The sequence below is a fragment of the Callionymus lyra genome, chromosome 7, assembly GCF_982586985.1.
Source record: "Callionymus lyra chromosome 7, fCalLyr1.hap1.1, whole genome shotgun sequence".
Lineage (NCBI taxonomy): Eukaryota > Metazoa > Chordata > Actinopteri > Syngnathiformes > Callionymidae > Callionymus > Callionymus lyra.
The window spans coordinates 15,419,912-15,443,552 of NC_141824.1; the positions used below are offsets into that span (position 1 = coordinate 15,419,912).

At 37.4% G+C, this 23,641-nt stretch overlaps 3 protein-coding genes across 4 annotated transcripts in view; 1 reads left to right on the forward strand and 2 right to left on the reverse strand.

Moving 5' to 3' along the window:
- Positions 1–12: 12 nt before the first annotated feature.
- Positions 13–4,968, reverse strand: slc19a3a (solute carrier family 19 member 3a). Its single transcript, XM_087796044.1, has 7 exons — positions 4,810–4,968; positions 3,615–3,850; positions 3,112–3,556; positions 1,849–1,927; positions 1,584–1,776; positions 366–507; positions 13–228 (listed from the first exon to the last, which is right to left on the reverse strand). Exons 1-7 carry the CDS (start codon positions 4,966–4,968, stop codon positions 85–87), a joined length of 1,398 nt encoding a protein of 465 aa, XP_087652170.1. The 3' UTR covers positions 13–84.
- A 949-nt stretch (positions 4,969–5,917) lies between these two features.
- slc19a3b (solute carrier family 19 member 3b) lies at positions 5,918–13,710 on the reverse strand. The gene is made up of 8 exons (XM_087796045.1): positions 13,567–13,710; positions 13,326–13,505; positions 11,487–11,652; positions 11,063–11,357; positions 10,813–10,964; positions 8,322–8,514; positions 6,276–6,417; positions 5,918–6,064 (listed from the first exon to the last, which is right to left on the reverse strand). Exons 1-8 carry the CDS (start codon positions 13,708–13,710, stop codon positions 5,918–5,920), a joined length of 1,419 nt encoding a protein of 472 aa, XP_087652171.1.
- Positions 13,711–14,489: 779 nt separating this feature from the next.
- The window catches only part of daw1 (dynein assembly factor with WDR repeat domains 1), a 267,508-nt gene continuing 258,356 nt past the window's right edge, over positions 14,490–23,641 (forward strand). For both annotated transcript variants that reach the window (XR_015711876.1, XM_087796345.1), the window contains exons 1-11: positions 14,490–14,561; positions 14,727–14,799; positions 15,449–15,593; positions 16,838–16,896; positions 17,030–17,152; positions 17,228–17,327; positions 18,305–18,412; positions 18,713–18,819; positions 18,889–18,991; positions 20,338–20,452; positions 20,755–20,831. Coding sequence is in view for 1 of the 2 variants with exons in the window: in XM_087796345.1 (XP_087652471.1) it covers positions 14,522–14,561; positions 14,727–14,799; positions 15,449–15,593; positions 16,838–16,896; positions 17,030–17,152; positions 17,228–17,327; positions 18,305–18,412; positions 18,713–18,819; positions 18,889–18,991; positions 20,338–20,452; positions 20,755–20,831 (1,050 nt within the window). In the remaining variant the exon portion in view is untranslated. The remainder of the gene's footprint in view (positions 14,562–14,726; positions 14,800–15,448; positions 15,594–16,837; positions 16,897–17,029; positions 17,153–17,227; positions 17,328–18,304; positions 18,413–18,712; positions 18,820–18,888; positions 18,992–20,337; positions 20,453–20,754; positions 20,832–23,641) is intronic.

The window sequence follows — 23,641 nt, forward strand, 5'->3', positions numbered from 1 at the left end:
TATATTTAATTTATAAATGACTAAACCGTTTTATCAAAAACATTTGAGAAAAAGTAGCTTATAAATGTTTTAGTTAAGTTCAAGTTAGAGTCTGTGTTCCTGGATGACTTGATTTTCCTCCGGAGGGGTTCGATCCTTGTTAGGTCTCCTCGTTCTCCAAAGAGTAAACAAACCACTCACTGTGAACACCGCAGCGATGGCGGCGAAGTAGCTGGCGTAAATGGTGAACTGCGAAGAAAAAAACACTTGTATTTTAAACACGCACTCCAGACACGCTTAAGAAAGATGAGCCGCCGTCTTTCTCGGGTGTTTGAAGAAATTGTTTTTTTTGTATGTTCTAGCATGTCCTCTCGAAAGAGACTCGCCTGAGAAATGATGTCAAGACCCAGCCCTCTTTGGTCCACAACGATGGATGTAAGGATGGTCTGTAGAACCAAAGCTCCAAAAGTGTTGGCGCCAAACACCAGAGCATATCTCTCCATCGTCAGATCCGTTGCAATCTGGTACCTTTTTAGAAAATCCAAGAGTCAAAAAAGAACCGTTTACGTCGTTTACTTTGGGAAAAGTTCAACAGTTGCTGCCATAACTGCTGTTTGTATTCTCTTTCTAGGCGACATAAACGTAAATGTGCAGCAGACGCACCTCCAGCCTCGCTTTACTCTTAATATCAAGTTTATTCTACGTTAAAAAAACGTTTTCATCTATTCCATTTAATGAGCTTGGAAATATTTACATGCATTTATAAGTATTGTAACTGTTAATAGAAGCATTGTGAGTTATTTAATGTGCATGTTAATGTCATTTAAAATATTTTTAGTCATGTTTATCAACATTAACCAGAAAGTTCTCAATAGATTCATCAACTATTGTATTGTTTTGAAGCCACTTTTTCACTTTCATTATCAAAATTATCTTTTTCTATTGTGCAATAAAGTAGTGATGGACTGATGAAGCTTCATGAAGCAGTGTACTTACTTGCAGAGTCCACAAGATGGCGGTCTCTGCTCTAACGCATTGTTTTTAATAGCTATTCTATGGAGACTTTATATCATATATAAACTCTGGGCATCACCTACTGAGCTCTTCTACATGTGGCACTGTTCCAGGAGGCTTCATCAGCCCATCACTACTATAAAAGTCAAGTGTTTTAAGTCAGATTTTAAACTGAATGGTATTTTTTGCTAATTTAGCCAGTTGAAAAAATAGTGCTGGAATTCTAGTCGTTCATCTGTTTTTTGAAAAATACTATAAATATTTAATTAAATAACAGATTATACATATAAAATTAAGAATTGTATTTATTATTGGAAATAAAATTACATTAATTACACATAAAATGCGTAAATTATGTGTCAAATGTAGTGAATCTTCGCTTGAAAAATGTTTTTTTGCAGGTCATATTGACATAATCTGAATCGATCGATGGATATATAAACAAATACACACATTTGTGTACAGGTATACACAAAATGTCAAAAGAGTTTTTGTATCGTAGGCTGACTCTGCAGCCACCAAATAACAATTTTGGCAGCAACACGTTGAACCTAAAAAATGTAAAATGCTCGGATCAAAGAAGGTCTTACATGGCGATGGTGATCAACAGCATGTACAGGCACTTGAAAACAGCGTAGCCCGCATAACACATCCAGATGTTACCCATGAAGGTCATCATGAAGAGCACGGCGGCCGCCAGTCCCGAGAAACCTCCGAGGGCCAGCTCCCCCCACAACTCCCACCTCACGTCAGTGAAGCCGACGCTGTACGCCGTCGCCGCACCTGCAGGCGTAGACTTGGTCGACATCACTCGTCTTCTCCGTTTTTTTCTTTAATACTTCCTCATGTACCTACTCAACAGGCTGGACACGGCTTCCACGCCGCCGTTGTAGATGCTGGAGTTTTGTGAAGGCTGCTCGTGTTCCCACAGCACCTGCAGAGACGACATTGGAGAGCGACTTGTTAACAAACCACATCATATTCAAGGATCAGTTTCTACTTAATTCTTAAAACACATTATTATAAACATGTTCATGTGATTGAAAACTTATTTTCTTATTAATATATTTTCAGATGGAGACAATTTTCTAATCTTTTGGGTGAGAAGAACTAGAACTAATGCATACATTTACCAAGTTGTGTTTAAAGTTGAACTGCTAATGATTAATACAATTTATTTCATATATTAATATATATACTATACTCAATTTATATAGTATAGTATTAATTTAATTGAAATTGGACATAATTTAATTGACTTGGTCTTTTGCAACACCCTTGTAGAAAAACTAGCTAAAATGGGAAAATTATTTCATGGATATAAATCCTTATATATATTTATTTATTATGGTTTAAATTAAATAAAGAATTGGGTGTATTTGAAATAACACGAGGTCTCCCGACTCTCTTTGTGCCCCCTTACAATTAAAAGAAGCTGAAATTACGAAATCATCCTTACTGTATATACGTGTATTAAATATGGTATAAATTTCATCATAATTGGACATATTTTTATTTTAATGGGGGTCTTTTGCCACCCCCATGTGCCCCCTTTACAATGAACAAAACTATCTAAAATCATTCTTATATATACGTCTTTAGATATGGGTTGAATTTCAGGGAAACTGGACATGTTTTAATTTTCAGGGGGGTCCTTTGCCCCCCATGTGCCCCCTTACAATAACAGAAAAGCGAAATATAGGTAAATCGACCTGATGTGTATTAATTATGGTTTAAATGTATTTATAGTTTTAACGTCTGCGGGGGGCCGCAAAATAACTTGGTGGTGCTTTGAATTACCACATGGATTCATGAATCATGGCCACATGGTGGCGTTGTGACACCTCACAGCAAGAAGATTACAGGTTCACCTAGAGTTGGTACCTACAGTTCCTGGGTGTCCTCCACCTCTCCCCCGTAGTAGCTGGGATAGACTCCAACCCCACCCCCAACCATGTGACTGTACTATAGTTAGCGCCAACATTAGCTCGTGTTAAGTGTTCAGTAAGGGCTACTACTTCCTCCAGTTACTCTCCTTGCTATCGCTAATATTTCAAGTGCTAAAAAAAGTGGATTTAAACTGAACTGATTTAAGGAAGTATGTGAGGGACCCCCCACCTGTATATAGTTGAGTGTCTGGTTGTACCCACAGGTGGCCATCGCCCACCACACTGACCAGTACAGCAGCCGCCTCGACGAGTAGCATCGTCGAAAGTCTCTCCACAACATTAGCAAGACGCCACTGCAACCTTGTTCGTGTTTAGAGTCTCCACTCAGGTCCTCGTCCGTCCTAGATCTTGCAGCCACTGTAGGGTTGTCCACGTCCTTCTCCTGCTGCTTCTTCTTGTGGTGGAAAAACATGCTCTGCTCGGGCATTGGCAGGAGGAGTGACGTGACAAGCGCGAGGGTTATGAGGACCAGGGTGAAGACCAGGATGTTCTTGTAGGACATCAGGTCGAGGCTGACCAGCAGCTGACCCAGGCCGGCGCCGATGGTGTAGGCGAGGAGCTGGACTCCACGACAGTACGAGGTAGCCTTCCTGTAGTTCTTCACGTCGATCATGCTGTTGACGGACCCACACGAGTCAATGTCTCACAAGGATTCGAACCCTCAAGTCTGACCTGTAGATGTAGGAGAAGTAGGCCACCTCGCAGGACGTGGTCACGCCGTAGGTGAACTGGGCCACTTGCATGGTGGGGACGGTCCTGGTCCAGCGCAACAGCGCCACGGTGATGAAGAGCATGACGGCCTGGAAGACCACCACAGGCTTGTAGCGCAACCAGTCGGTCAGCAGGAAGACCGGCACCAGCACGGCCAGGTAGGAGTAAGTCCAGACTGGATAAATCTGATTGGTGGCCTAAAGAAAAAACAATGTTTGTTAAAAGAAAACTAATGTGTTGATTTAAGTGTGTCTTAAATAGATCTTGGACTCTATTGTATCTTCAGTATCTGTCTGTTCGTACTAAACTCTCTTTTCATTGAAATGTTTACAATTGATTTACATTAAGCCAAACCCACTCTTCTGTGATTGGTCACCGCACATTATCAATCCCTAAAGTCTCCACCTCCAAGGGACTCGTTGTATAAACAAATCAAGGCATGATTACAGCTGGCAGGAGGAGGACTGAAGCCATTATTACGTCATAATGGACTCCGCTCTCGTAACCTTTTGTTCGCTGAGATTTCGGACGCGGGAAGAATTTTATAAAGTAATAAGTTCAAAACATCGTCATGGTGACGGACTTACTGCATCTTGGAGGGAATTTTGCATTTCAGACTAATACAATTTCAATATTTTTTATATATAAAAAAGTATATATATATATATATATCAAAGTTGTGAAATCTTCAACAATGCATCTAGTTTGTAAAATAAATTATAAAACTAATGAAATCAAGATAAGCATGAAAAGAGTGAATGCCTAAACATTTTTTTTATCAAAACTACGATGAACTTATTGAGGCAACAATGTGAATAATGATATTAAATTGAACTCTTATAAGATATTTAGTCTTTATTCTTCTTATTCTGATCTTATTATTCTTCCTCATTCGTACATGCAATGGTGCCACACATTTAAAAAAAAAAAAAAAAAGGTTAATATATATTTTTCCATGACAATATTTTCAACTGTAGAGATTGTTACTGAATTATCTAAAGACATAAATTGAAGATGGATATAAAACGACTGTATTTATGAATGAAGTCTTATCGTTTCAGTTTGAGTCGCTGCTATGTCAACACGCAACAGTTTGTTCGTTTAAACCTGACAACTTTATTGACCTTCAAATCACGGAGCTCTCTCTCAATCTTACCTGCTCTGAGGTCAGGTTCATGTCCGGACCTGTCATGTAAGGAAAAATGAAGGGTTCCATGGGTCTAACCGAGGAGAAGAATCCATATGTGCACAGCAGGGAAGTGGGAAACCTCCAGTCTGACCTCCACTTTGACCTCCACTTATTCAGCCTCTGCATGTCGACTCAGGTGTGTTTTCTCCTCTTGCTTCTGAGCTTAAACGGAGGCGTGACGTTGACTTGACGATTAGTAACCAGGTCAGAAAGTGGCCCGACATCGATGACACTCCCCTGAACACGTGTCTCCAGAGGGAAGCTGGTTTATGATCCAGAACACCTTGGAATTATTTTTATCAAATTCCAAATCAAAGAATGTGCTCTTAATAAAAGATTAATTTAAAAATCTGACAAGAATCAATATGATATTAAATGTTGTGGTTACATTGGACATCTGCAGTAAATTAAACCAACATATTTTCTTTAATTAAAAGCTATATATTCAATATTTTTTAACTGTTTTTACCCAAAAAAAACCTATTCACTTGCATCCATCCACATTACAATGATCTAAAAAAAACAACTTTAAAACTTTAATCATCTTGGGAATAGACAGAGAAATTCTCTAGTAAAATATTTTTTTTTTTATTAGTAATAACGAATTCAAATCTAACTTTAACTAACTTACGTTCAAGCTAATTTTTCCTTCTCCTCTTCTTTCCTCTTTCTGTATTTCTTTCTACATTAAACCTATTATTTTTTTTGGTTCTCAAAAAGTTTTTGTGTGAATTTTTAAATACTTTTTTGACATTTTTTAAACTTAAAATAAAAAATATATATAGTGATTTATTAAAAAAATAAACATAAATATCCCAATTACACTGAATATGTAGCATTAAATATACATTTATTTTTTATTTTCTAATATAATTTGGCTACTTCTGGCTCGACGGCCCCTCACAAGTGTCACGCTAAATAATGTGGCCCTTGAATGACAGGGGCCACTCTCTATCTATTCATGGGAGCTTCAAATATTTCACTTGAAAATGAGTTTATTCATGGCAAATACAAGTCATGTCATTAAATAATTAAATAAACTTTTTTATATGTGTTGTAAACATGTACATCAGGATCACAGACGGGCAGCTTGGATGACCTCCACACCGTCGTCCTTCTCTTCACTCGATGGTGGTCCGAGGTGATTCATCCAGGCTGTGTAAACCCCTCGGATGAGAAACAACACTGAGATGACGGCGTAGTAGCTCCCGTAGATGAAGAACTGAAAAGGTGACAAAATGATTTAACATAAAAGTAGCAAGATTTGTTATAAACAATAATAATTATACGTGCACTACTCATTTACTACCACCAGAGGTCAGCACATGCTAACTATTCTTTTTATATATACGTCACTTCTATTAAACGTTCAATAATCTGATGGTAAAAATATTGGAATCTTCTGCAGGTTCTTTACTCCTCTACAAACGAACCTGTGTCACGATATCCAGACCCAAGGCTGCCTCGTCCACGACGACGAAGGTCAGGATGGTTTGCAAGCAAAGAGCCAAAAAAGTATTGATGCCAAAGGTCAGAGCGTAACACTCCATGGAGAGATTGGCTGCAATCTGGAACCTGGAGAACACATCAGTCATCTGTACATTTAAAACCGTAGATGTGTGTGTGTGTGATGCGTGTCGTATGGACTCACAAACTACTCAAAAGATTTTCCTTTTGTTATTGTAAGGGGGCACATAAGGGGGCAAAAGACCCCTTGAAAATTGAAATTGAAATTCATACCATATCTAAAACGCATTTATAAGGATGATTTTAGTTAGTTTTTTTTTTATTATAAGGGGGCACAAAGAAAGTCAGGAGACCCCTGTGTTATTTTAAAGACACTCAATTTTTATGAAATTTAAACCATAATTAATAAATATATATATAAGGATGATTTTCCCTATTTTAGCTAGTTTTGATCATTTTACAAGGGGGTTGCAAAAGACCCCCCTGTAAATTAAAATATGTCCAATTTAAATTAAATTTATGATAATTGATCATGAAGTTTAAACATAATTTAATACACACATACAAGAATGATTTTCAAAATGTTTCCTAGTTTAATTTGTAATTTGTTACGATAATGACAATATTTAGATTTTTTCGTCTGGAGTACGAGACCACCCTGAAAATAAAACGTGTTATATTTCAATGAAATTTAAACATATTATAAAATGATTATTTTCATAATTTCAGCTACTTTTGTACTTTTAATTTGTACAATTTTGATGACAACATTTGGAAATCCAAATATATTCTATTTAATTTATATTTATTTCAAAAAATACATATTAAAAAAGTATATTTTTTATAATTTAAAATACTTTTGTTAATAATAAGGGGCTGGAAGGGGTACAGAAGACCCCGATTGAAATTCAAAGATGTAAAATATAGATGAAACGAGTATATTTTTATCATTTCAGATACTTTTGTTAATTGTAAGGGGGAACAACGGGGGCAAAAGACACCCCTGAAAATTCAAAGATGTAAAATACAAATGAAATAGGTGTATTTTTATAATTGTAGATACTTTTGTTAACTGTAACCGGGCACAATGGGGGGCAGAAGACCCCCCTGAAAATTCAAAGATGTAAAATACAGATGAAAAGTTTTTTTTTTTCTTATAATTTTAGATACTTTTGTAAATTGTAAGGGGCTGAAAGGGGGGCAGAAGACCCCCATGAAAATTCAAAGATGTAAAATACAAATGAAATAAGTATATTTTTTGTTTATATATTTAGATACTTTTGTAAATTGTAAGGGGGCACAACGGGGGGCAGAAAGTCACCCTGAAAATTCAAAGATGTAAAATACAGAGGAAACGAGAATATTTTTATAATTTCAGATACTTTTGTTAATTGTAAGGGGGCACAACAATAATAATAAGGGGCTGGAAGGGGTACAGAAGACCCCCCTGAAAATTCAAAGATGTAAAATCGGATGAAACAAGTATTTTTTTTATAATTTTAGATACTTTTGTAAATTGTAAGGGGCTGAAAGGGGGGCAGAAGACCTCCATGAAAATTCAAAGATGTAAAATACATAGGAAACGAGAATATTTTTATAATTTCAGATACTTTTGTTAATTATAAGGGGGAAAAGACACCCCTGAAAATTCAAAGATGTAAAATACATATTAAACAAGTATATTTTTTATAATTTCAGATACTTTGTTAATTATAAGGGGCTGGAAGGGGGGCAGAAGACCCCCATGAAAATTCAAAGATGTAAAATACAGATGAAACAAGTATATATTTTGTTTATATATTTAGATACTTTTGTAAATTGTAAGGGGGCACAACGGGGGGCAGAAAGTCACCCTGAAAATTCAAAGATGTAAAATACAGAGGAAACGAGAATATTTTTATAATTTCAGATACTTTTGTTAATTGTAAGGGGGCACAACGGGGGGCAGAAAAACCCCCCTGAAAATTCCGACATGTTCCAATTTCCATTCGATCCAACCACGCTGGACTCACGTGGTGATGGTGATGAGCAGCATGTAGCAGGACTTGAACAAGACGTATCCGGCGTAGCAGAGCCAGATGTTGGGGGCGAGCGCCATCAGGAACACGGCGCCGGTGGCGAGGGCGGAGAAGGAGCCCAGAGCCAGCTCGCCCCACACCGACCACGACACCCGCAGGTGCCCCACGGAGAAGGCGGCGGCGGCTCCTGGAGACCAGAGCGTGAAAAGCGAAACGAAGCTCGTCCGTTCTGACCTCCATCAGCAAGTACCGGCAATGATCTTAGGATCTATGACCTTCTTACTGCGTCTCACTAATCGAAGCACTTACTCTTCTCTTCCTCCTTCTACACTTTCATTTCATCAGGCCTGCACGTTCTTTCTTGATGGCACGTTTTTATGGTCGCTGGCTTCTCTTAACAACATTGTTCAGTTTTATGGAGGCTGTAAACATGAAGCGTGTTGACGTCCTTTTTACATGTTTATCTTTTTTATGACTTTATTGTATGTCAGCAAAATAACTCAGGAACGAATGGAGAGAATCAGTTGTAATTTTTCAGGAAATGTTAATGGTTGAATAATATTACGTCTGGTGGTCTCTCTTTTTGTTTCTTCTTTCTTGTCTCTTTTTTGTCCTCTATTTCTGTCTCCTTTTCTAACTTTCTGTCTCTTTTTCTTCCTTTTTTCCTTTCTCTTTTGTCTTTGTCTCTTTTTCTTTCCTTATGTCTAATTTTCGTTTTTCCCTTCATTCTCTTTTCCTTTCTGTTGTACTATTTTTCAGCGTTCCAATCTTTTTGTCTCTGTCCCTTTCTTTCTTTATGTCTCTTTTACTTTCTTTCTTTCTTGCTTTCTTTCTTTATGTCTCTTTTACTTTCTTTCTTTCTTTCTTTCACTATTATTTATTTCTAGGTTGTCTCTTTATTTATTTCCGTCTGTCTCTTTTCTTTCTTTATTACTGTCTTTCTGTTCTTCTTATTTTTTCTTTTTGTCTCTTTTCTTTCTATCTCCCTTTTTCTTTATTTTTTCGCTTTTTTCTTTGTCTCATTTTCTTTTCTTTTATCTCATTTTCTTTCTGTCTTTCCCTTTTTCAGTGTTTCTAAATGTTTGTCTCTCTATTAACATCTTTCTTTCTTTACCTCTATTATTATTTATTTCCATGTTGTCTCTTTCTTTCCTTCCTCCTGTGGTGTCGACCGAGCCTTTCTTGTTCCTGATTGTTATGGTACCGGTACCGCTTCCATCGTCTGGTGGGCCATGGACCTCATTGCATTAAATAAATTAGCGATAATTCTGTGTTAAGAAGAAAAATAAATAAATATACAGTATATATATTTATATATACTGTATATGTATCAAAACCCTTTAAGTCAACTTATCTCTTCTCCATTATGTGCAGCTGCTGTTGCTTGTGGTAATTCAAAGGTCACGAGGTCATTCATTCGACCCTCTGGACATGAAGCCTGAAGCCAAACATGTATCATTTAATTGGATCATCAATCATCGAGAATTATTTCAGAGGAGAGAGAAGTTATTCATGGTTACTTGAATAAATAGTTTATAGTTGAACAACCATTATAATATTAGGGGATGATGATACAATTAAGTGTTTTTCTTACTCAGCCACAAGAGCTTTTTCTCTCTTTCTTTCCGTCTCTTTTTATCTCTTTCTGTCTCTTTTTCTTTCTTTCTTTCTTTCTTTCTGTCTCTTTATCTCTCCGACTCATTTTCTTTCTTTCTGTCTCTTTTCCTTCTTTTTTTTCCTGTCCCTTTTTCTGTCTTTCAGTTCTTTCTTTAACCTTGTATATTTTTCTTCCTTTCTGTCTCTTTTTTCCTGTCTTTCCTTTCTTTTTGTCCTTTTTCCACCATCCTTATATCTGTCTCTATATACATCTCTCCTTTTCTTCTTTTTTCCCCTGACAGTTTTCCTTCATTTTATTCCATCTGTCTCCTTCCATCATTTCTCTTTCCCCGTATCCCTTTTCATCTTTTCTTTTTGCAGTTTCTTTTTCTTTCTTTCCATCTCTCTTTTTTTCTTGCTTTCTTTATGTCTATCCTTTTTCCTGTCTCTTTCCCCATGTTTTTCTTTCTGTTTTTTCCTCACCCTTTTTTCTATCTGTATATTCTTCATTCATGTCTCTTTTTGCTTCTTTTTTCCCCATCAGTTTTTCTTTCTTTCTATCTCTTATTTTCTTTCTGATTAAAATTGTCTCCCTCATTTTCCCCTTTCATTCTATCTTTTTGAGTTTCTTTCTCTCTGTCTCTATATCCTTTTCTTTAATTATTAAAGCTTATTTTCTTTATTAATGTCTTTCTTTCTATCTTTCTTGCTCTACTGAATCCTTTTCTTTCTTTCTCTATTTCTTTCTGTGTAGTAGGCCAAGTGTTTCTTGCTCGTGATTGTTACGCAAGTTTTCCTGGTACCTCTTCCGCCACCTGGTGTCCCATTGAGCCCATTGCAACAATAACATTAGTGGATTACAATAGAACGATTCTCTTGTCCTACACACCCACGAGAGAAGAAGCTGCTTCCACTCCTCCGTTGTAGACGGACGAGGTGGCGGACGGTTCAATATTGTCCCACATCAGCTGGACGTAGTTGAAGACCTGGACATACCCGGCCGTGGCCAGAGACCACCACACAGACCAGTAGATTAAATGCCTGTAGAATATCATCCATTATGATTGTGAGACAGAGTGACATTGCAGAGTGTGGGGCCGCCGACGACCTTGAGACACAAACAACGATCAATGTCGTACCTGGACGAGTACGACTCCCTGAAGCTCCGCCAGAGTAAACGACCCGCGCCGGTCAGGTTCTCTCTGCCGCACCAGCCTCCATCGCTCTGATAGTTCATCCTCTCTTTCCCCGAGCCGCTCGCCTCCTGATCCATCACCGACCGCCCGGGTCCGCCGGCTGCGGTCGGCGCCTCCTGCTGGGACTTCCCGGCTTTGAAGAACAAGCTCCTCCGAGGCATGGGAAGCCAGAGGGAGATGAGAAAAGCCATAATCACGATCCCCAGAGTGATGGCGTTGATGTAGAAGAGGTCCAGGCCTGTTTCACACGAGAGGGCTTCAGTGGCTCGCGGCGAATCTCGATCGAAAAATGAACCGTTTTTCTACCCATTTTTATATGTAACCAGTGACGCGTGACCCACCTGTGGATGTTAACACGTGTGTTTACCTGCCACAGAGACCAGTATTTGACCCAGGCCGGCGCCGAACGTGTATCCACACAACATGGCGCTGCGGAGGTACCCGGTGGCTCGCTGGTAGTTCTCCGCCGGGATCACGCTGTAGATGTAGGACAAGTAGGCCACTTCTGTGGAGGTCACCACGGCGTAGTTGATCTGCAGAGGAACCCAGAGGTTTGTGCGATGAAGCTTCAAGAACACTCGCAGTGCTCCCGTTTAAGTATAAACCTTTGTACAAAAGTATTCAGTTTAATAGACTGGAAGTATAACTCAAACACAAGTGAACTCTTTTTTTCCTTGAGATATGTTCGTCACGTTTCATCATTGCTGCACAAAATAACAACATGGAAATGAAGTTTAAATAAACATCTAGAATGTATTTTGAATAAGGATTGCAGGAAAAAATGTTTTTGATATTTTTTTTTATAGTATCTTATATTTATTTAATTTGTATTTTTAGTTTGTGTGTGTCCTTGTGTGTGTGTATGTGTCTGTCCCTATGTCTTTGTGTGTGTGTATGTGTTTGTGTATATGTCTTTATGTCTGTGTTAGTCTGCATGCCTATGAGTGTGTATGTGTGTGTGTGTGTGTGTCCTTGTGTGTGTGTCTTTGTGTGTGTGTATGTGTGTGTCCCTATGTCTTTGTGTGTGTGTATGTGTTTGTGTATATGTCTTTATGTCTGTGTTAGTCTGCATGCCTATGAGTGTGTGTGCGTGTGTATGTGTGTGTGTGTGTGTGTGTGTGTGTGTGTGTGTGTCTTTGTGTGTGCCTGTCCCTATGTGTATGTTTGTGTGTGTGTCTTTGTTTTTCTGCGTGTCTGCATGCCAATGTGTCTTTGTGTGTGTGTGTGTGTGTGTGTTTGTGTCTATGTCTTTATGTCTGTGTTTGTCTGCATGCCTATGAGTGTGTGTGTATGTGTGTCTTTGTGTGTGTGTGTGTGTGTGTGTGTGTCTATCCCTATGTGTATGTGTATGTTTGTGTGTGTGTCTTTGTTTTTCTGCGTGTCTGCATGCCAATGTGTCTGTGTGTGTGTGTGTGTGTGTAATTGTCTGTCCCTATGTGTATGTTTGTGTGTGTGTGTTTGTCTGCGTGCCTATGTGTGTGTCTACTTGTGTGTATGTGTGTGTTTATATCAGTGTGAGATGCAGCATTCTACGAAACCTCTGCCGTTTGTGTTTTTGGTGAATCAAAATATTATAAAATAAATCCTACAGTTTTTTGTCAAAAACACAAAGTATGTGAACGACGTCTGGAAAGTAAATAAATAAAGATGGTGTTGTTGGTGCTGTTTTAGACGACATTAACAAATACAATTATAAACTCTTTTGCTAGTTTCATTATTTGTGTCCTGTAATATTACTGACGGCTCTTTATCAATCTTTTTTTACAGAGACATTGATTCTTTAAGTGACGTCACTCAAACCCCTGCAGGAGCCAAGGTCTCAAGCTGACAAATTCCCACACAATTTGTTATGTTTTGTTTGCTCTTTTTTGTAGTTAAAGGAGGCTCAACCTTGATCTTAACCTTGCTTAGCATGTTTTATTTTTTATTTAAATTGTTGAGAAGCAGCCTTGCTAGTTGCTACCAGTTGACGTGATTATGAGGTGAAATTTACTAACCCGTCATGTTACACGGTGATGAAAAACAACCTCTTCGTTGACAATAAAAATGATAATAACAACAGGGATTTATGCCAGAGGTGGATGATGTCATATATGTCTTTAAATGTATTTAAAACTAATTTTCAATGGTTTTCCTGTCTCTATGTTCCCCACATACAGAGCAGTCCCTGAAGTTTACATCATAACAGTTAAATACTTTTAAGGACCTGCAGCAGGATCATGGCCAGCAGTCCCGGAGCGAAGCACAGCAGTGTGTAATTGGTGACCAGGAAAAGTCCCTGAACCACAATGAGGGGTTTGTGCCTCAGAAAGTCCGTGACGAGGAACACCGGAAACAGGAAGGCCAGGTAAGAGTAAGTCCAGATGGGGAACAGGTAGTTGGTCACCTGTCGGGGGACGACAAGTATCAGAAGGGTGTTCGTTGTGTTGTCCAGCGGTTAAACTTACCACTTCTTCTGAAATGTTCTTGTGCGGCCCGATCAGGTACGGCGTGAGAAAAGGTTCCGCGACCCTACAGTTGGCGAAAAAGCCGTAAAGACACAGAACCGCTGTGGGATAAACCCACGTCGACGAGGGTCGCTCGGAGCCCATGGTAGTTCCAAGTGTGACGCGTTCCTGCTCGATCTGCTACATGCTTTTACCGAAAACTATCACCAGTAGCTTGAATATACACAGATCTTTATGACGGCACATGATGTTTATGAGACACAGACTTTGGCCTGTTTCAAAACCGGTGAAACGCTGATGAAATCAACACGTTTGCATCAGGAGGACAAGTGTTGGGATATTAAGATCTTTAGATAACAAATTAAAATGTAAAAAGAAAGAAAACCTCATTGGAATACATTATGAATATGTTTCATAAAGAAAACTTGAATTTAGATGTTTTAAGGGGGTTTGTCATGCATGTCATACTTCTTTACAAAAAAAAAGTAACTGCATAAAATGCAGTATCACAGCTCAGTGCTTAACAAATAAAAGTTGTATTTATTTTATAATTCAATAAATTATAAATACACTTTTCCTTAATTATTATTACATTTATTGAAGAAATGACTCGTAAATTAAACAAGAATTAAAATATATTTAGCTAATTTTAGTTTGTTCTTTTAAACTATGTCAGGTTAAAACCAAATCAGTATTTAAAAAAAATGCGTTTTCAGTGTTAATAACCTGTTTACGTGGAGAATTAAATAAAAATAATAAAGATCATTTCTCTATCTAATCTGCCACGATTTCTTAATGATTCATTGATTTTTAATGTTTTAACCGCAGAAACGTAAATAATAATGACGTAATTTTGTGCGCATGCGTTATAGTCGTTCGGGGAAAAAAAACTGGTCCAGTCCGTCGCTATGGAAACCGTTTGTTTTCATGTCCAGTGGCTTCCGTGGGTTTCAAGATGAAACTCAAGAGGTTTCTTCTCAGATATTATCCTCCAGGTAAACACAGTTTTCCCTCCTTTCAGCGTTTTAGCAACTTTGGCAACTTTGTCAAAGTCTTGGCTAACGAGCTAATGCTAGCGATAGCAACTCGACTCGTCTTTAAGTTCGCATAACTATAGTTTAAACTTCTCTGGAAACTTAATTTGCTTTTAATTTAAACAGGAATCCTGTTGGAATATGAAAAAGGAGGGATTTTGAAAACAAAATCGATTGACCTGCTGGACTTGAGCCCAGAGTAAGTACGTTTTTATTAAAGTACATTTAAGCTAACTATTGTATTTTGGCTAGTTAGCTTGTCATCTTCTAATAGTCGCTTGTGTTTTTGTTTTGTTTTTTACTTTAAAACACCACCTATAATAATAATAATAATAATAATAATATCAATTAAGTACCACATCTCATTGTTTATTTTGGACCTCTTTAAAACAATACTAAAACATGTTTATCGTTGTTGTCTGTATATTAAACCCAAAACCAGTCGTTTTGTAAATAAAGCGACATTTATTTTCATTTTTCCACTTAGAAATATTAGCTTGAAATGTTTTTATTAGTGCCATAAAAAAAATTTAAAAAAAACTCTTACATGTTTCGACCCACGTTTTCACATTAATAAGAACAAAATTGAGTTAAAAAATAAAAGAAAGAATATAAAAGCCATATTATTTAGTCAGCTGAAACAGAATTAATCTGCAAAAATACATTTAATTGTATCCTAAAGTATAGAAGTAACATTTTTTACCTGACAAAAAGTTACATAATTAAAATGTAACCATTTTCACTACAGATTCTGATTTAACTACTTATGCACAGCTTTTCCACCAACATGAAGTCACATGGTTTGAATCTTTTATGCTGGTGTTTGATCCTATTTTTCGTTCCCACAGCACGGACCCCGACGACCTGCTGGCTGAGATCCGAGGCACCGAGCCCCTGATCACGGAGTCCCGGGCCGAGCAGGTCAAACAGCTGATCGTACGACTTCAGCAGAAACAGAACCAGCAAGTTCAGAAAACCTTCTGCTTCTCCAAGGTCTCGCACACTTTAGTTTTTAAAACACATCTAAGAGCTCAGTTGATAAACTTCATATACGAATGTCAAGTTTTTCCCGAGAGAAAACATAGTTTATTTCTTAGGTTCAGTACAAAGTGACTTATTATGAAGTCATTCATTTTCTTCAGTTGATCCCCCCTCCCTCCACCAGGCCCCCCCACCCGGCCCCCCCGCGACTTATTATATTATGTAAATGAAAGCACAAGCTCATTGATCTAAGTTGGATTTAATTACTATTATGGCAGTTTAATTAATGTGCGTCCGTTAAACTCCATAGATTTTTAAAAAACACATAAATATTATGCATAAAGGCTGAAATGAATCATTCATTGAAACTAAATCATTATCAGGAAAACCGGGAAATTATCCAAAACACTTTCAATTTAATTTCATAATAAATATTGTTTAGCTTGGGTTTATTTATGCATTTATTTACAGTACATTTATTTAAATCATGTTGTGTGCTAAATGGATGGTCCTGTTACAAATATAACTGGTTAGTACCGAATTTTCTGCACTATAAGGTGCACTTAAAAAGCCTTTAAATTTCTCAAAAAACGACAGTGCGCCTTATAATCCGGAGCACCTTATATATGAACATTACCTGGTGGGTGACTTGTTTACAAACACTTTCATGACTAAAATGACACGCCGTGGGCGGGATTACCTCATTGCATCATCACAGGGTGGGATTTACGTCACATCATGGTGGACGGCTATGGAGTGATATTACTGCCACCTCTTTCGGCGAGTGCGTTCAACATGTCATACACGTGCACCCTAGCTGTCAACTTCACTGCTGCTTGAAGCCTTTTAAACATCATTTGAACATCGTAACCATGGGAGTGAACGCAGTTGTTAGAAAACTTGATAAAGTTTGACTTTATCTGACTGTTTTGTTGCTGTTCCCTTTAGCTCAGCTTTATCTAGCGGATGCATAACCCAGTCAAATGTTTAACTGTATCTTTTTATTCTATGCGCCTTAAAATCCGGTGCAAACTATTTATCAAAACAGTTCCAAAATAGGTCATTCATTGAAGGTGCGCCTTGTAATCCAGTGCGCCTTATAGTGCGGAAAATACGGTACTTGAAGATCAAAAGTAGGAGATTCATGTTTAATGTGTTTTGAATCAGTATCAGATACATTTGTCTAAAACTTAGATACAAACTCAGAGATTCAGAAGTTTTACGGCAGAGGTTTGACTTTTCTAAATCGTCTCCAGGAACTTAAAGCCCACATTCTGCCGCTGACGAATGTCGCGTTCGACAAATCTGGTTCAAGGTGAGACCTTCGGCGAGTCCTCCTCGAGTCCTCCTCGAGTCCTCCTCGAGTCCTCCTCGAGCCCCCCTCGAGTCCTCCTCGAGTCCTCCTTGAGTCCGCCTCGAGTCCTCCTCACGTGTCCGCTCCTCCACAGGTTCATCACCGGCAGCTACGACAGGACCTGCAGGATCTGGGACACGTCCTCCGGCAAAGAGCTGCGCTCGCTGCAGGGCCACAGGAACGTGGTTTATGCCATTGCATTCAACAACCCCTTCGGGTGATGCTGATCTCTTTTTTGAACATCGACCTTCAGCAGCTCCTGCTCAAAATATGCTGTTTTTTAACCATTTAGAGACAAGATCGCCACTGGATCTTTTGACAAGACGTGCAAACTGTGGTGCGCTGAGACCGGCAAGTGTTTTCATACCTTCAGAGGACACATGGCTGAAGTAGTGAGTACATGTACACGTTTACAAATAATTCGGCATATTTTGACTACAGAAAGTTGAAAAAAATAGTTAAAATTCGACGTGTCCGAAATCACGCAATAATGTCTTTAAATAATAGTTTAATATCAGGCGGATCATGTGAACGTAAATAAATGTTGCGTAAAATTTGAAAATATTATTTTCTGAAGCCTCAAAAAAAGTTGATAATTCGGCATATTTTGACTACAGAAAGTTGAAAAAAGGGTGAAAATTCGACGTCTCTGAAATCGCGCAATAATGTCTTTAAATTATAGTTTAATATCAGGCAGATCATGTGAACGCAAATAAATGTTGCCTAAATGTTGAAAATATTGTTTTCTGAAGCCTCAAAAAAAGGTGATAATTCGGCATATTTTGACTACAGAAAGTTGAAAAAAGGGTGAAAATTCGACGTCTCTGAAATCAGGCAATAATGTCTTTAAATAATAGTAAATAATAGTTTAATATCAGGCGGATCATGTGAACGCAAATAAATGTTGCCTAAATGTTGAAAATATTGTTTTCTGAAGCCTCAAAAAAAGTTGATAATTTATCATATTTTGACTACAGAAAGTTGAAAAAAGTCTCCGAAATTGTGAAATAATGTCTTAAAACCATAATGTACGATGTGTCCATAAATACATTTGCTTTAAATTTTAATTATCAAAGTGATATTTCACCCAACCTTCACTCACTTTCTACTCACCCTCATGTCGACTTATTTTTATAGTAGTTTGTTCCTTTTTAGAGTTACAGAAAATTGTTTGTTCATTTTAATGTAGTGACAGGAGCTCAGTTGTCTTCATGTTCGTCCAAAAAGACAAATTAAAAATTTTCCAAACACCTCCACACTGCTCGTTTGTAACGTCCAGCCTGTATCGAGACACTTGATGAGAAAGTTGAAAGTGGGTCATAAAAGTAACCGATGTTCCCGATTCAAGTCATTTGTGTCGATGCCGCAGGTCTGTCTGGCGTTCAACCCCCAGAGTACACTGGTGGCCACGGGCAGCATGGACTCCACCGTCAAGCTGTGGGATGTAGCGTCCGGGGAGGAGGTGGCCACGCTGGTTGTGAGTGTGTTCATGCCTCCCCTCTCTCATGGAGTCCATTCTCATGCAGTGATTTTCTCCCCTTCGTGTGAATGTGAATCGCTTTGACAAATGACTAACCTTTCCTTGACACCCACTGTCTCACACGAACGTAACCTCATGATCTAAAGCACCGTGAAGAATCAATTGAGCTCCACATCTGTGCAGTTTATTATTTGTTGATTGAAGAATTGTGTCGGAAAAAAAACAGCAAATACACTTAAACTAGGAGCTCTTTACACGTGAAAAAGTGCCTCAATTTTCCTGTTTCATCATCCTCAGGGTCACGTCGCAGAAGTCCTCTCGCTGTGCTTCAACACGGTGGGAAGTCAACTCATCACCGGCTCCTTCGACCACACGGTGAACATCTGGGACGTGGCGACGAGAAGGTCAGACTCTACCGACCGATATTGAACGTCTAAATAGATGTATTTGAACGTTGGAAACTGTCTCCACAGATGTGTGCACACACTGAGAGGACACACCGGAGAGATCACCAACGTTCACTTCAACTGGGATTGTTCGCTCATCGTTTCTGGCTCCATGGATAAAACCTGCAAAGTGAGTGTTTGCGGAAAACTTGGATTAACAGGAAGTCGCCCTTTTCTGTCAATGTAGTGACAGCCGGTTATCGACACGTTTACAATCACACTTTTGAAATCAGATCTAACTGTTCATTACTATGTCTATGTATACGTCCTATTTTCTACGTATACATGTTATTATATAGTTTGTGCTGTGTGTGCTGATGATTTTTCAATTCATATATATATATTTTAAATCACTTTATCATCGATAATTGATTTCTATTTTAGTTCATTAGGTTTAATAACAAGTTAAATATCTAATATAAACATGTATTATTATTTAATAAGGATTTTAATACTGGTCTGTCCAGTATTAAATTTCCCACATTTACATTTGTTTAACGTTATAAAATATATTAAAAGCTGCTTCATTTTTTTTTTTATACTATTCCTAATTAAATTGTCTAGTATCCTTTTTCTATTCCAACATACTTGTTAATTTAAGTAAAATTGGATCAAAAATTGTTGTTTTGTATTAAAAAAAATATATTTCAAGTTGTTTTGTTGAAAAAAAAACAACATTTTTTATCATAATCATTTATTTAATTCAATTATTCAATAATGTATTATTTATTGAATTTAATTCAGGTATCTATTAGTTGAATATAATAAATAATAATGTTATGAATATTATTTTTTATATATATATCATCCTATTTATTTAAAAATATATTTATGATAATTAATTTTTTAATTTAACAACTTGATTTTTCAATTTGGTAGCAAAAGAAAAACTGAAAAAACATGTTTATATAAAAAAAATATGTTTTTAAAGACTCAATTACTTCTTATCTTGTGTTTATAATTGTTTTGCCTTAAAAATGCTCAATTATATATTAAAAAAGAAAATGTTTTCTTGGAAACTCATTGATTTATTTTTAATGAATCTATATCGAAACAATGTTTCTCAAACAGGCTTTCACCATTTATCATCTCAGTTAGGAGTTAGTGCGATGGAGGATGTGTTTTTACAGCATTTAACTTGTTTAAAAAATTATCTTTTTGTTTTATAAACACGTGACAGAAAGCATGAATAAAACACTCAGAATTCCCAGTGCGAACAGAATGTTCTTTGCATGTCGTTGGATCATGTCATTAAAACCTGTGTGTTATTGTGCAGAGAAACTCTTTTGATCTTGACAGAGAAACTGGTCACGTTCCATCATATGCTCTTCACATCTCTCTCGTCTCAAAGGTCTCATCGCTTAAAAGAGGAAAATTAAATCCTAATTCCTTAATTATGCCGAGATGAGTCATAGCTCAGGGGGGATTATCCACCTCATCGCCTTCCTCTCACTCCGAGCTGTGTTTCTGTTCCAGTTGTGGGAGACGAGCAGCGGACAGTGTGCGGCCACTCTGGTCGGACACCAGGAGGAAGTGCTGGACGTGTGTTTCGATCTGAAAGGTCAGCTCGTCGCCACGGCCTCCGCCGACGGTGAGTGAGGGTGATACGTTCGCTCTCGAGGAGGGATGTCGGTCAAACTCCCCGCGGCGACACGGCATCGTGAAGACGAGTCGAGAGTAGAAAGCGTTGCAGAAAAGCGACACATTAGCGTGTCATCACACGCTGTGTCAGCAACAACACACACACTTCCATCAGACGATGAATCGTTTGTTTCGCCGACATGTGGGTCAGATTGTTAGCAGAGTTTCGATAGAAGTCCTCACTAAATATCTGTATAAACAAAAGGTTTGACTGGAAGAGAAACACTGACATCCGTCCATCATTCCTGACAGGAACGGCTCGAGTGTTCAGCGCCGCCACACATCAGTGTCTGGTCACTCTGGAGGGACATGACGGAGAGATCTCTAAGGTCAGCGGAATCATGAGGTCGCTTTTTATCTTCTTTAAAATCATGGTTTCAGGTCGAGAAACTCAAAAAAATTGCTCTGTTGTTTATATTTTATTGTGGTTTGTTCATCACTTACTTTAGGGAGAAATGAATAAACTTGGTCGTATAACTGTAACCGGTCCACGAGGCATTACTTTATAATTTAGATTTATTTATTTTATATAATTATTACTGTTTTATTTAAGATTTTTTTCTTTTAAGTAACATTGAATTGTAACTCTTGACACGGCAAACATTTACTCAAAAAATAAAACTGTAAACTAGAGAAAATAAGAGAAACACAAACTTAATGTGATTTATTTTTACCGTTTTCATCGTGAATTTATTTAATGCCGACATTAAACCAGTGCGTGGCTGGAATGAGGAAGTGGATTAAAACAAATAGATAAAGGTTTAATTATGAGAAGAATAGATTATAATTCACAACAATGACCAACTGATTTTTTTTTCTTCTATTGGGGGCAGAATTATAAAGAAGATGGTTTTATGAGCTTAAATAAATGTGTTGTGTTTCATCATAATTCACATCAATATGAAAGAGTTAACTTTCTTTCAATCACTTTCAAAATAACCGTCAATTTGACTATAAATGAGAATTCTCACCAAATAATACTCATGTTCTTTTTTTGATGCATTGTTTAAATTATTATTATTATTGTTATTATCTTTATTATTGTTAATAATAATTGGAAAGGCTGAATTAAATGGTTTTAAATAGCTCAGGAGGGAAAATGCAGCGTAAAAAAGAAAAGAAAATCCACCATAAATAAACTTCTTTATCGTAATAATTCCATTTAAATCGTGATTGTGTTGGTTTACTCCGGTTTCCTCCCCTTTTCCAAAAACATACAGAGCTTGATCGATAATTCTTGGTAGGTGTGAGTGTGTGAATAGTTGTGTGTCCCTGCCCGCCTTGAGACAGACCTGTTCAGGGTTTTCCCTGCCTCTCACCCGGGGTAGCTGGGACAGACTCCAGCCCCTGCGGTACAAAATTAATGAATTATTTTAAGCTATTTATATATTTGATGTTGAGCCGTTGAAGTCGATTTTGGTTTCGTGTAAACATGAAAAAAAGAAAATAAAATAATGCCGTTCTGTTCGGGGGCTCCCGCACCTCTTACCCCAGGTAGCTGGGACAAGCGTTACCCTAAAGCACTGTTAATGAATAAGCAGGATTAAACTGGGGGGGAAAGAAAAGACCACGTTGTTTTATTAGTGGAAAGTAGGTCGTTCTCTGCGTCTAGTTTGTTGTGAACGATCTCAGCTCTTAAGGGGATAATTAACAGTCCATGGACCCGAGTTTATTTCTTAAATCAACACTTTCATACATATTTAAATGCAAGTTATATCACATCCAGTCCAGGTTTAATGCTGGTTATAATTGATGAAAATGTTTCGGTGTGAATTAATCATCCAAACATTGAAAACATGTTCCCTGGGCAGAGCCACAAATATAGACTTTCCTCCTCCGCCTGTTCTCCTGCGAGAAGAAAAATGAAGTTGACTTTAAAAAGGAAGGAAGTTCTGGTTTGAAGCTGTTTTTAGAGTCGAAGCGTCAACTCGTGGAACCTGTTTAGATTCATGGCTGTTTCTCCAGAGCTGTGAGTCGGTGTGTGAGGACTTTAGATTCTCAATCACACAAATGTGTAAAACAAATAACAAATAACGCACACCATCACGTCACAACAAGTTCTTCCATTAAAAACACGCGTCTAATACAAATGTCAGAGAATATCAATACACTGGGATATTTTAAAATGATATATTTTATATTATTCTTACATTTTCTGCACCCTATTGTATTGATATTCAACAGCAGTATATAAGCATTTTCTTATTTTTTGCTAGCATAGTGTTATTGTAATATTATTTATATATATACATTTAAACATGCAAATAATCACAGCATTAGTTAATTCTTGGTTTCGCAATTAAACTTCCATCCACCAGATGGCAGCAATCATAACATCCTCCCTCGCTTAAGGAACAATGAAGTCTCGGATCCCAGCGATCCTGGTAATGACTGAGGACGAGAGGATACAGTTGACTCCAGCAGCCTTGTGTAGCTGTATTGCATTTTATAGTCATTATAAGTATTAAATAAAAAAAACGGACTATACAGGATTAGGGGCAAGAATCTGGTGACACGACATGTAACAAGTGCGACGATACGATATCTTGCGATAATGTAGTTACAATAACAACAAACACTTTTCCTGGCTTTTACAACAAATAAATGAGCAAATACTTTCTCTAACCAAATGTGAAAGTGCTTCTGAAAATACGAACAGAAAATGTAAACCTATATTAGAAATGCACAATGAAGTGCAGTTAAAAAACTCAAACAACCTGGAGCAACATGCAATGTACAGATCTGTCAGTTTTTAATTTTCTAACTTTAAAATGTTGTTTTAAAGACAAAATGAGTCCAAATATCAGCTTTAAAAGCTGCTAGGGCTGGTTTATCATTTATTTTTCACTCATTGCTCCCAATTCACCAGTTTTGTTGTTTGACAAATGCTGCCAACTAGTGGCTGGAGGTTTAATTGCAGCACACAAATGAATAAACGGCCTGAATATTTGAGTGTTAATTGTAAATTAAAACATTGTTTAATCATTCAATCAATCATTAATATAAACCATAAAAAATGTTATTTCAAAGGTAAAAAAAATAATTAAATATCGATACAGTGCTATTGAATATTAATACAGTATTGGGAATAAAAGTCGTTATATCGATATTTTCGATACTTAAGTAATATATTATGACA

Coding starts and splice junctions, on each gene's coding strand:
- slc19a3a (XM_087796044.1), bottom strand. CDS start 4,968: ATGCAGAGGCTGAATAAGTGGAGGTCAAAGTGGAGGTCAGACTGGAGG. Junction 1,777..1,848: donor AGCCGTGTCCAGCCTGTTGA/GTAGGTACATGA, acceptor CTACGCCTGCAG/GTGCGGCGACGGCGTACAGC. Junction 229..365: donor GTCTTGACATCATTTCTCAG/GCGAGTCTCTTT, acceptor TTTTCTTCGCAG/TTCACCATTTACGCCAGCTA.
- slc19a3b (XM_087796045.1), bottom strand. CDS start 13,710: ATGGGCTCCGAGCGACCCTCGTCGACGTGGGTTTATCCCACAGCGGTT. Junction 13,506..13,566: donor AGAACATTTCAGAAGAAGTG/GTAAGTTTAACC, acceptor GTCCCCCGACAG/GTGACCAACTACCTGTTCCC. Junction 8,515..10,812: donor AGCAGCTTCTTCTCTCGTGG/GTGTGTAGGACA, acceptor TCTGGTCTCCAG/GAGCCGCCGCCGCCTTCTCC.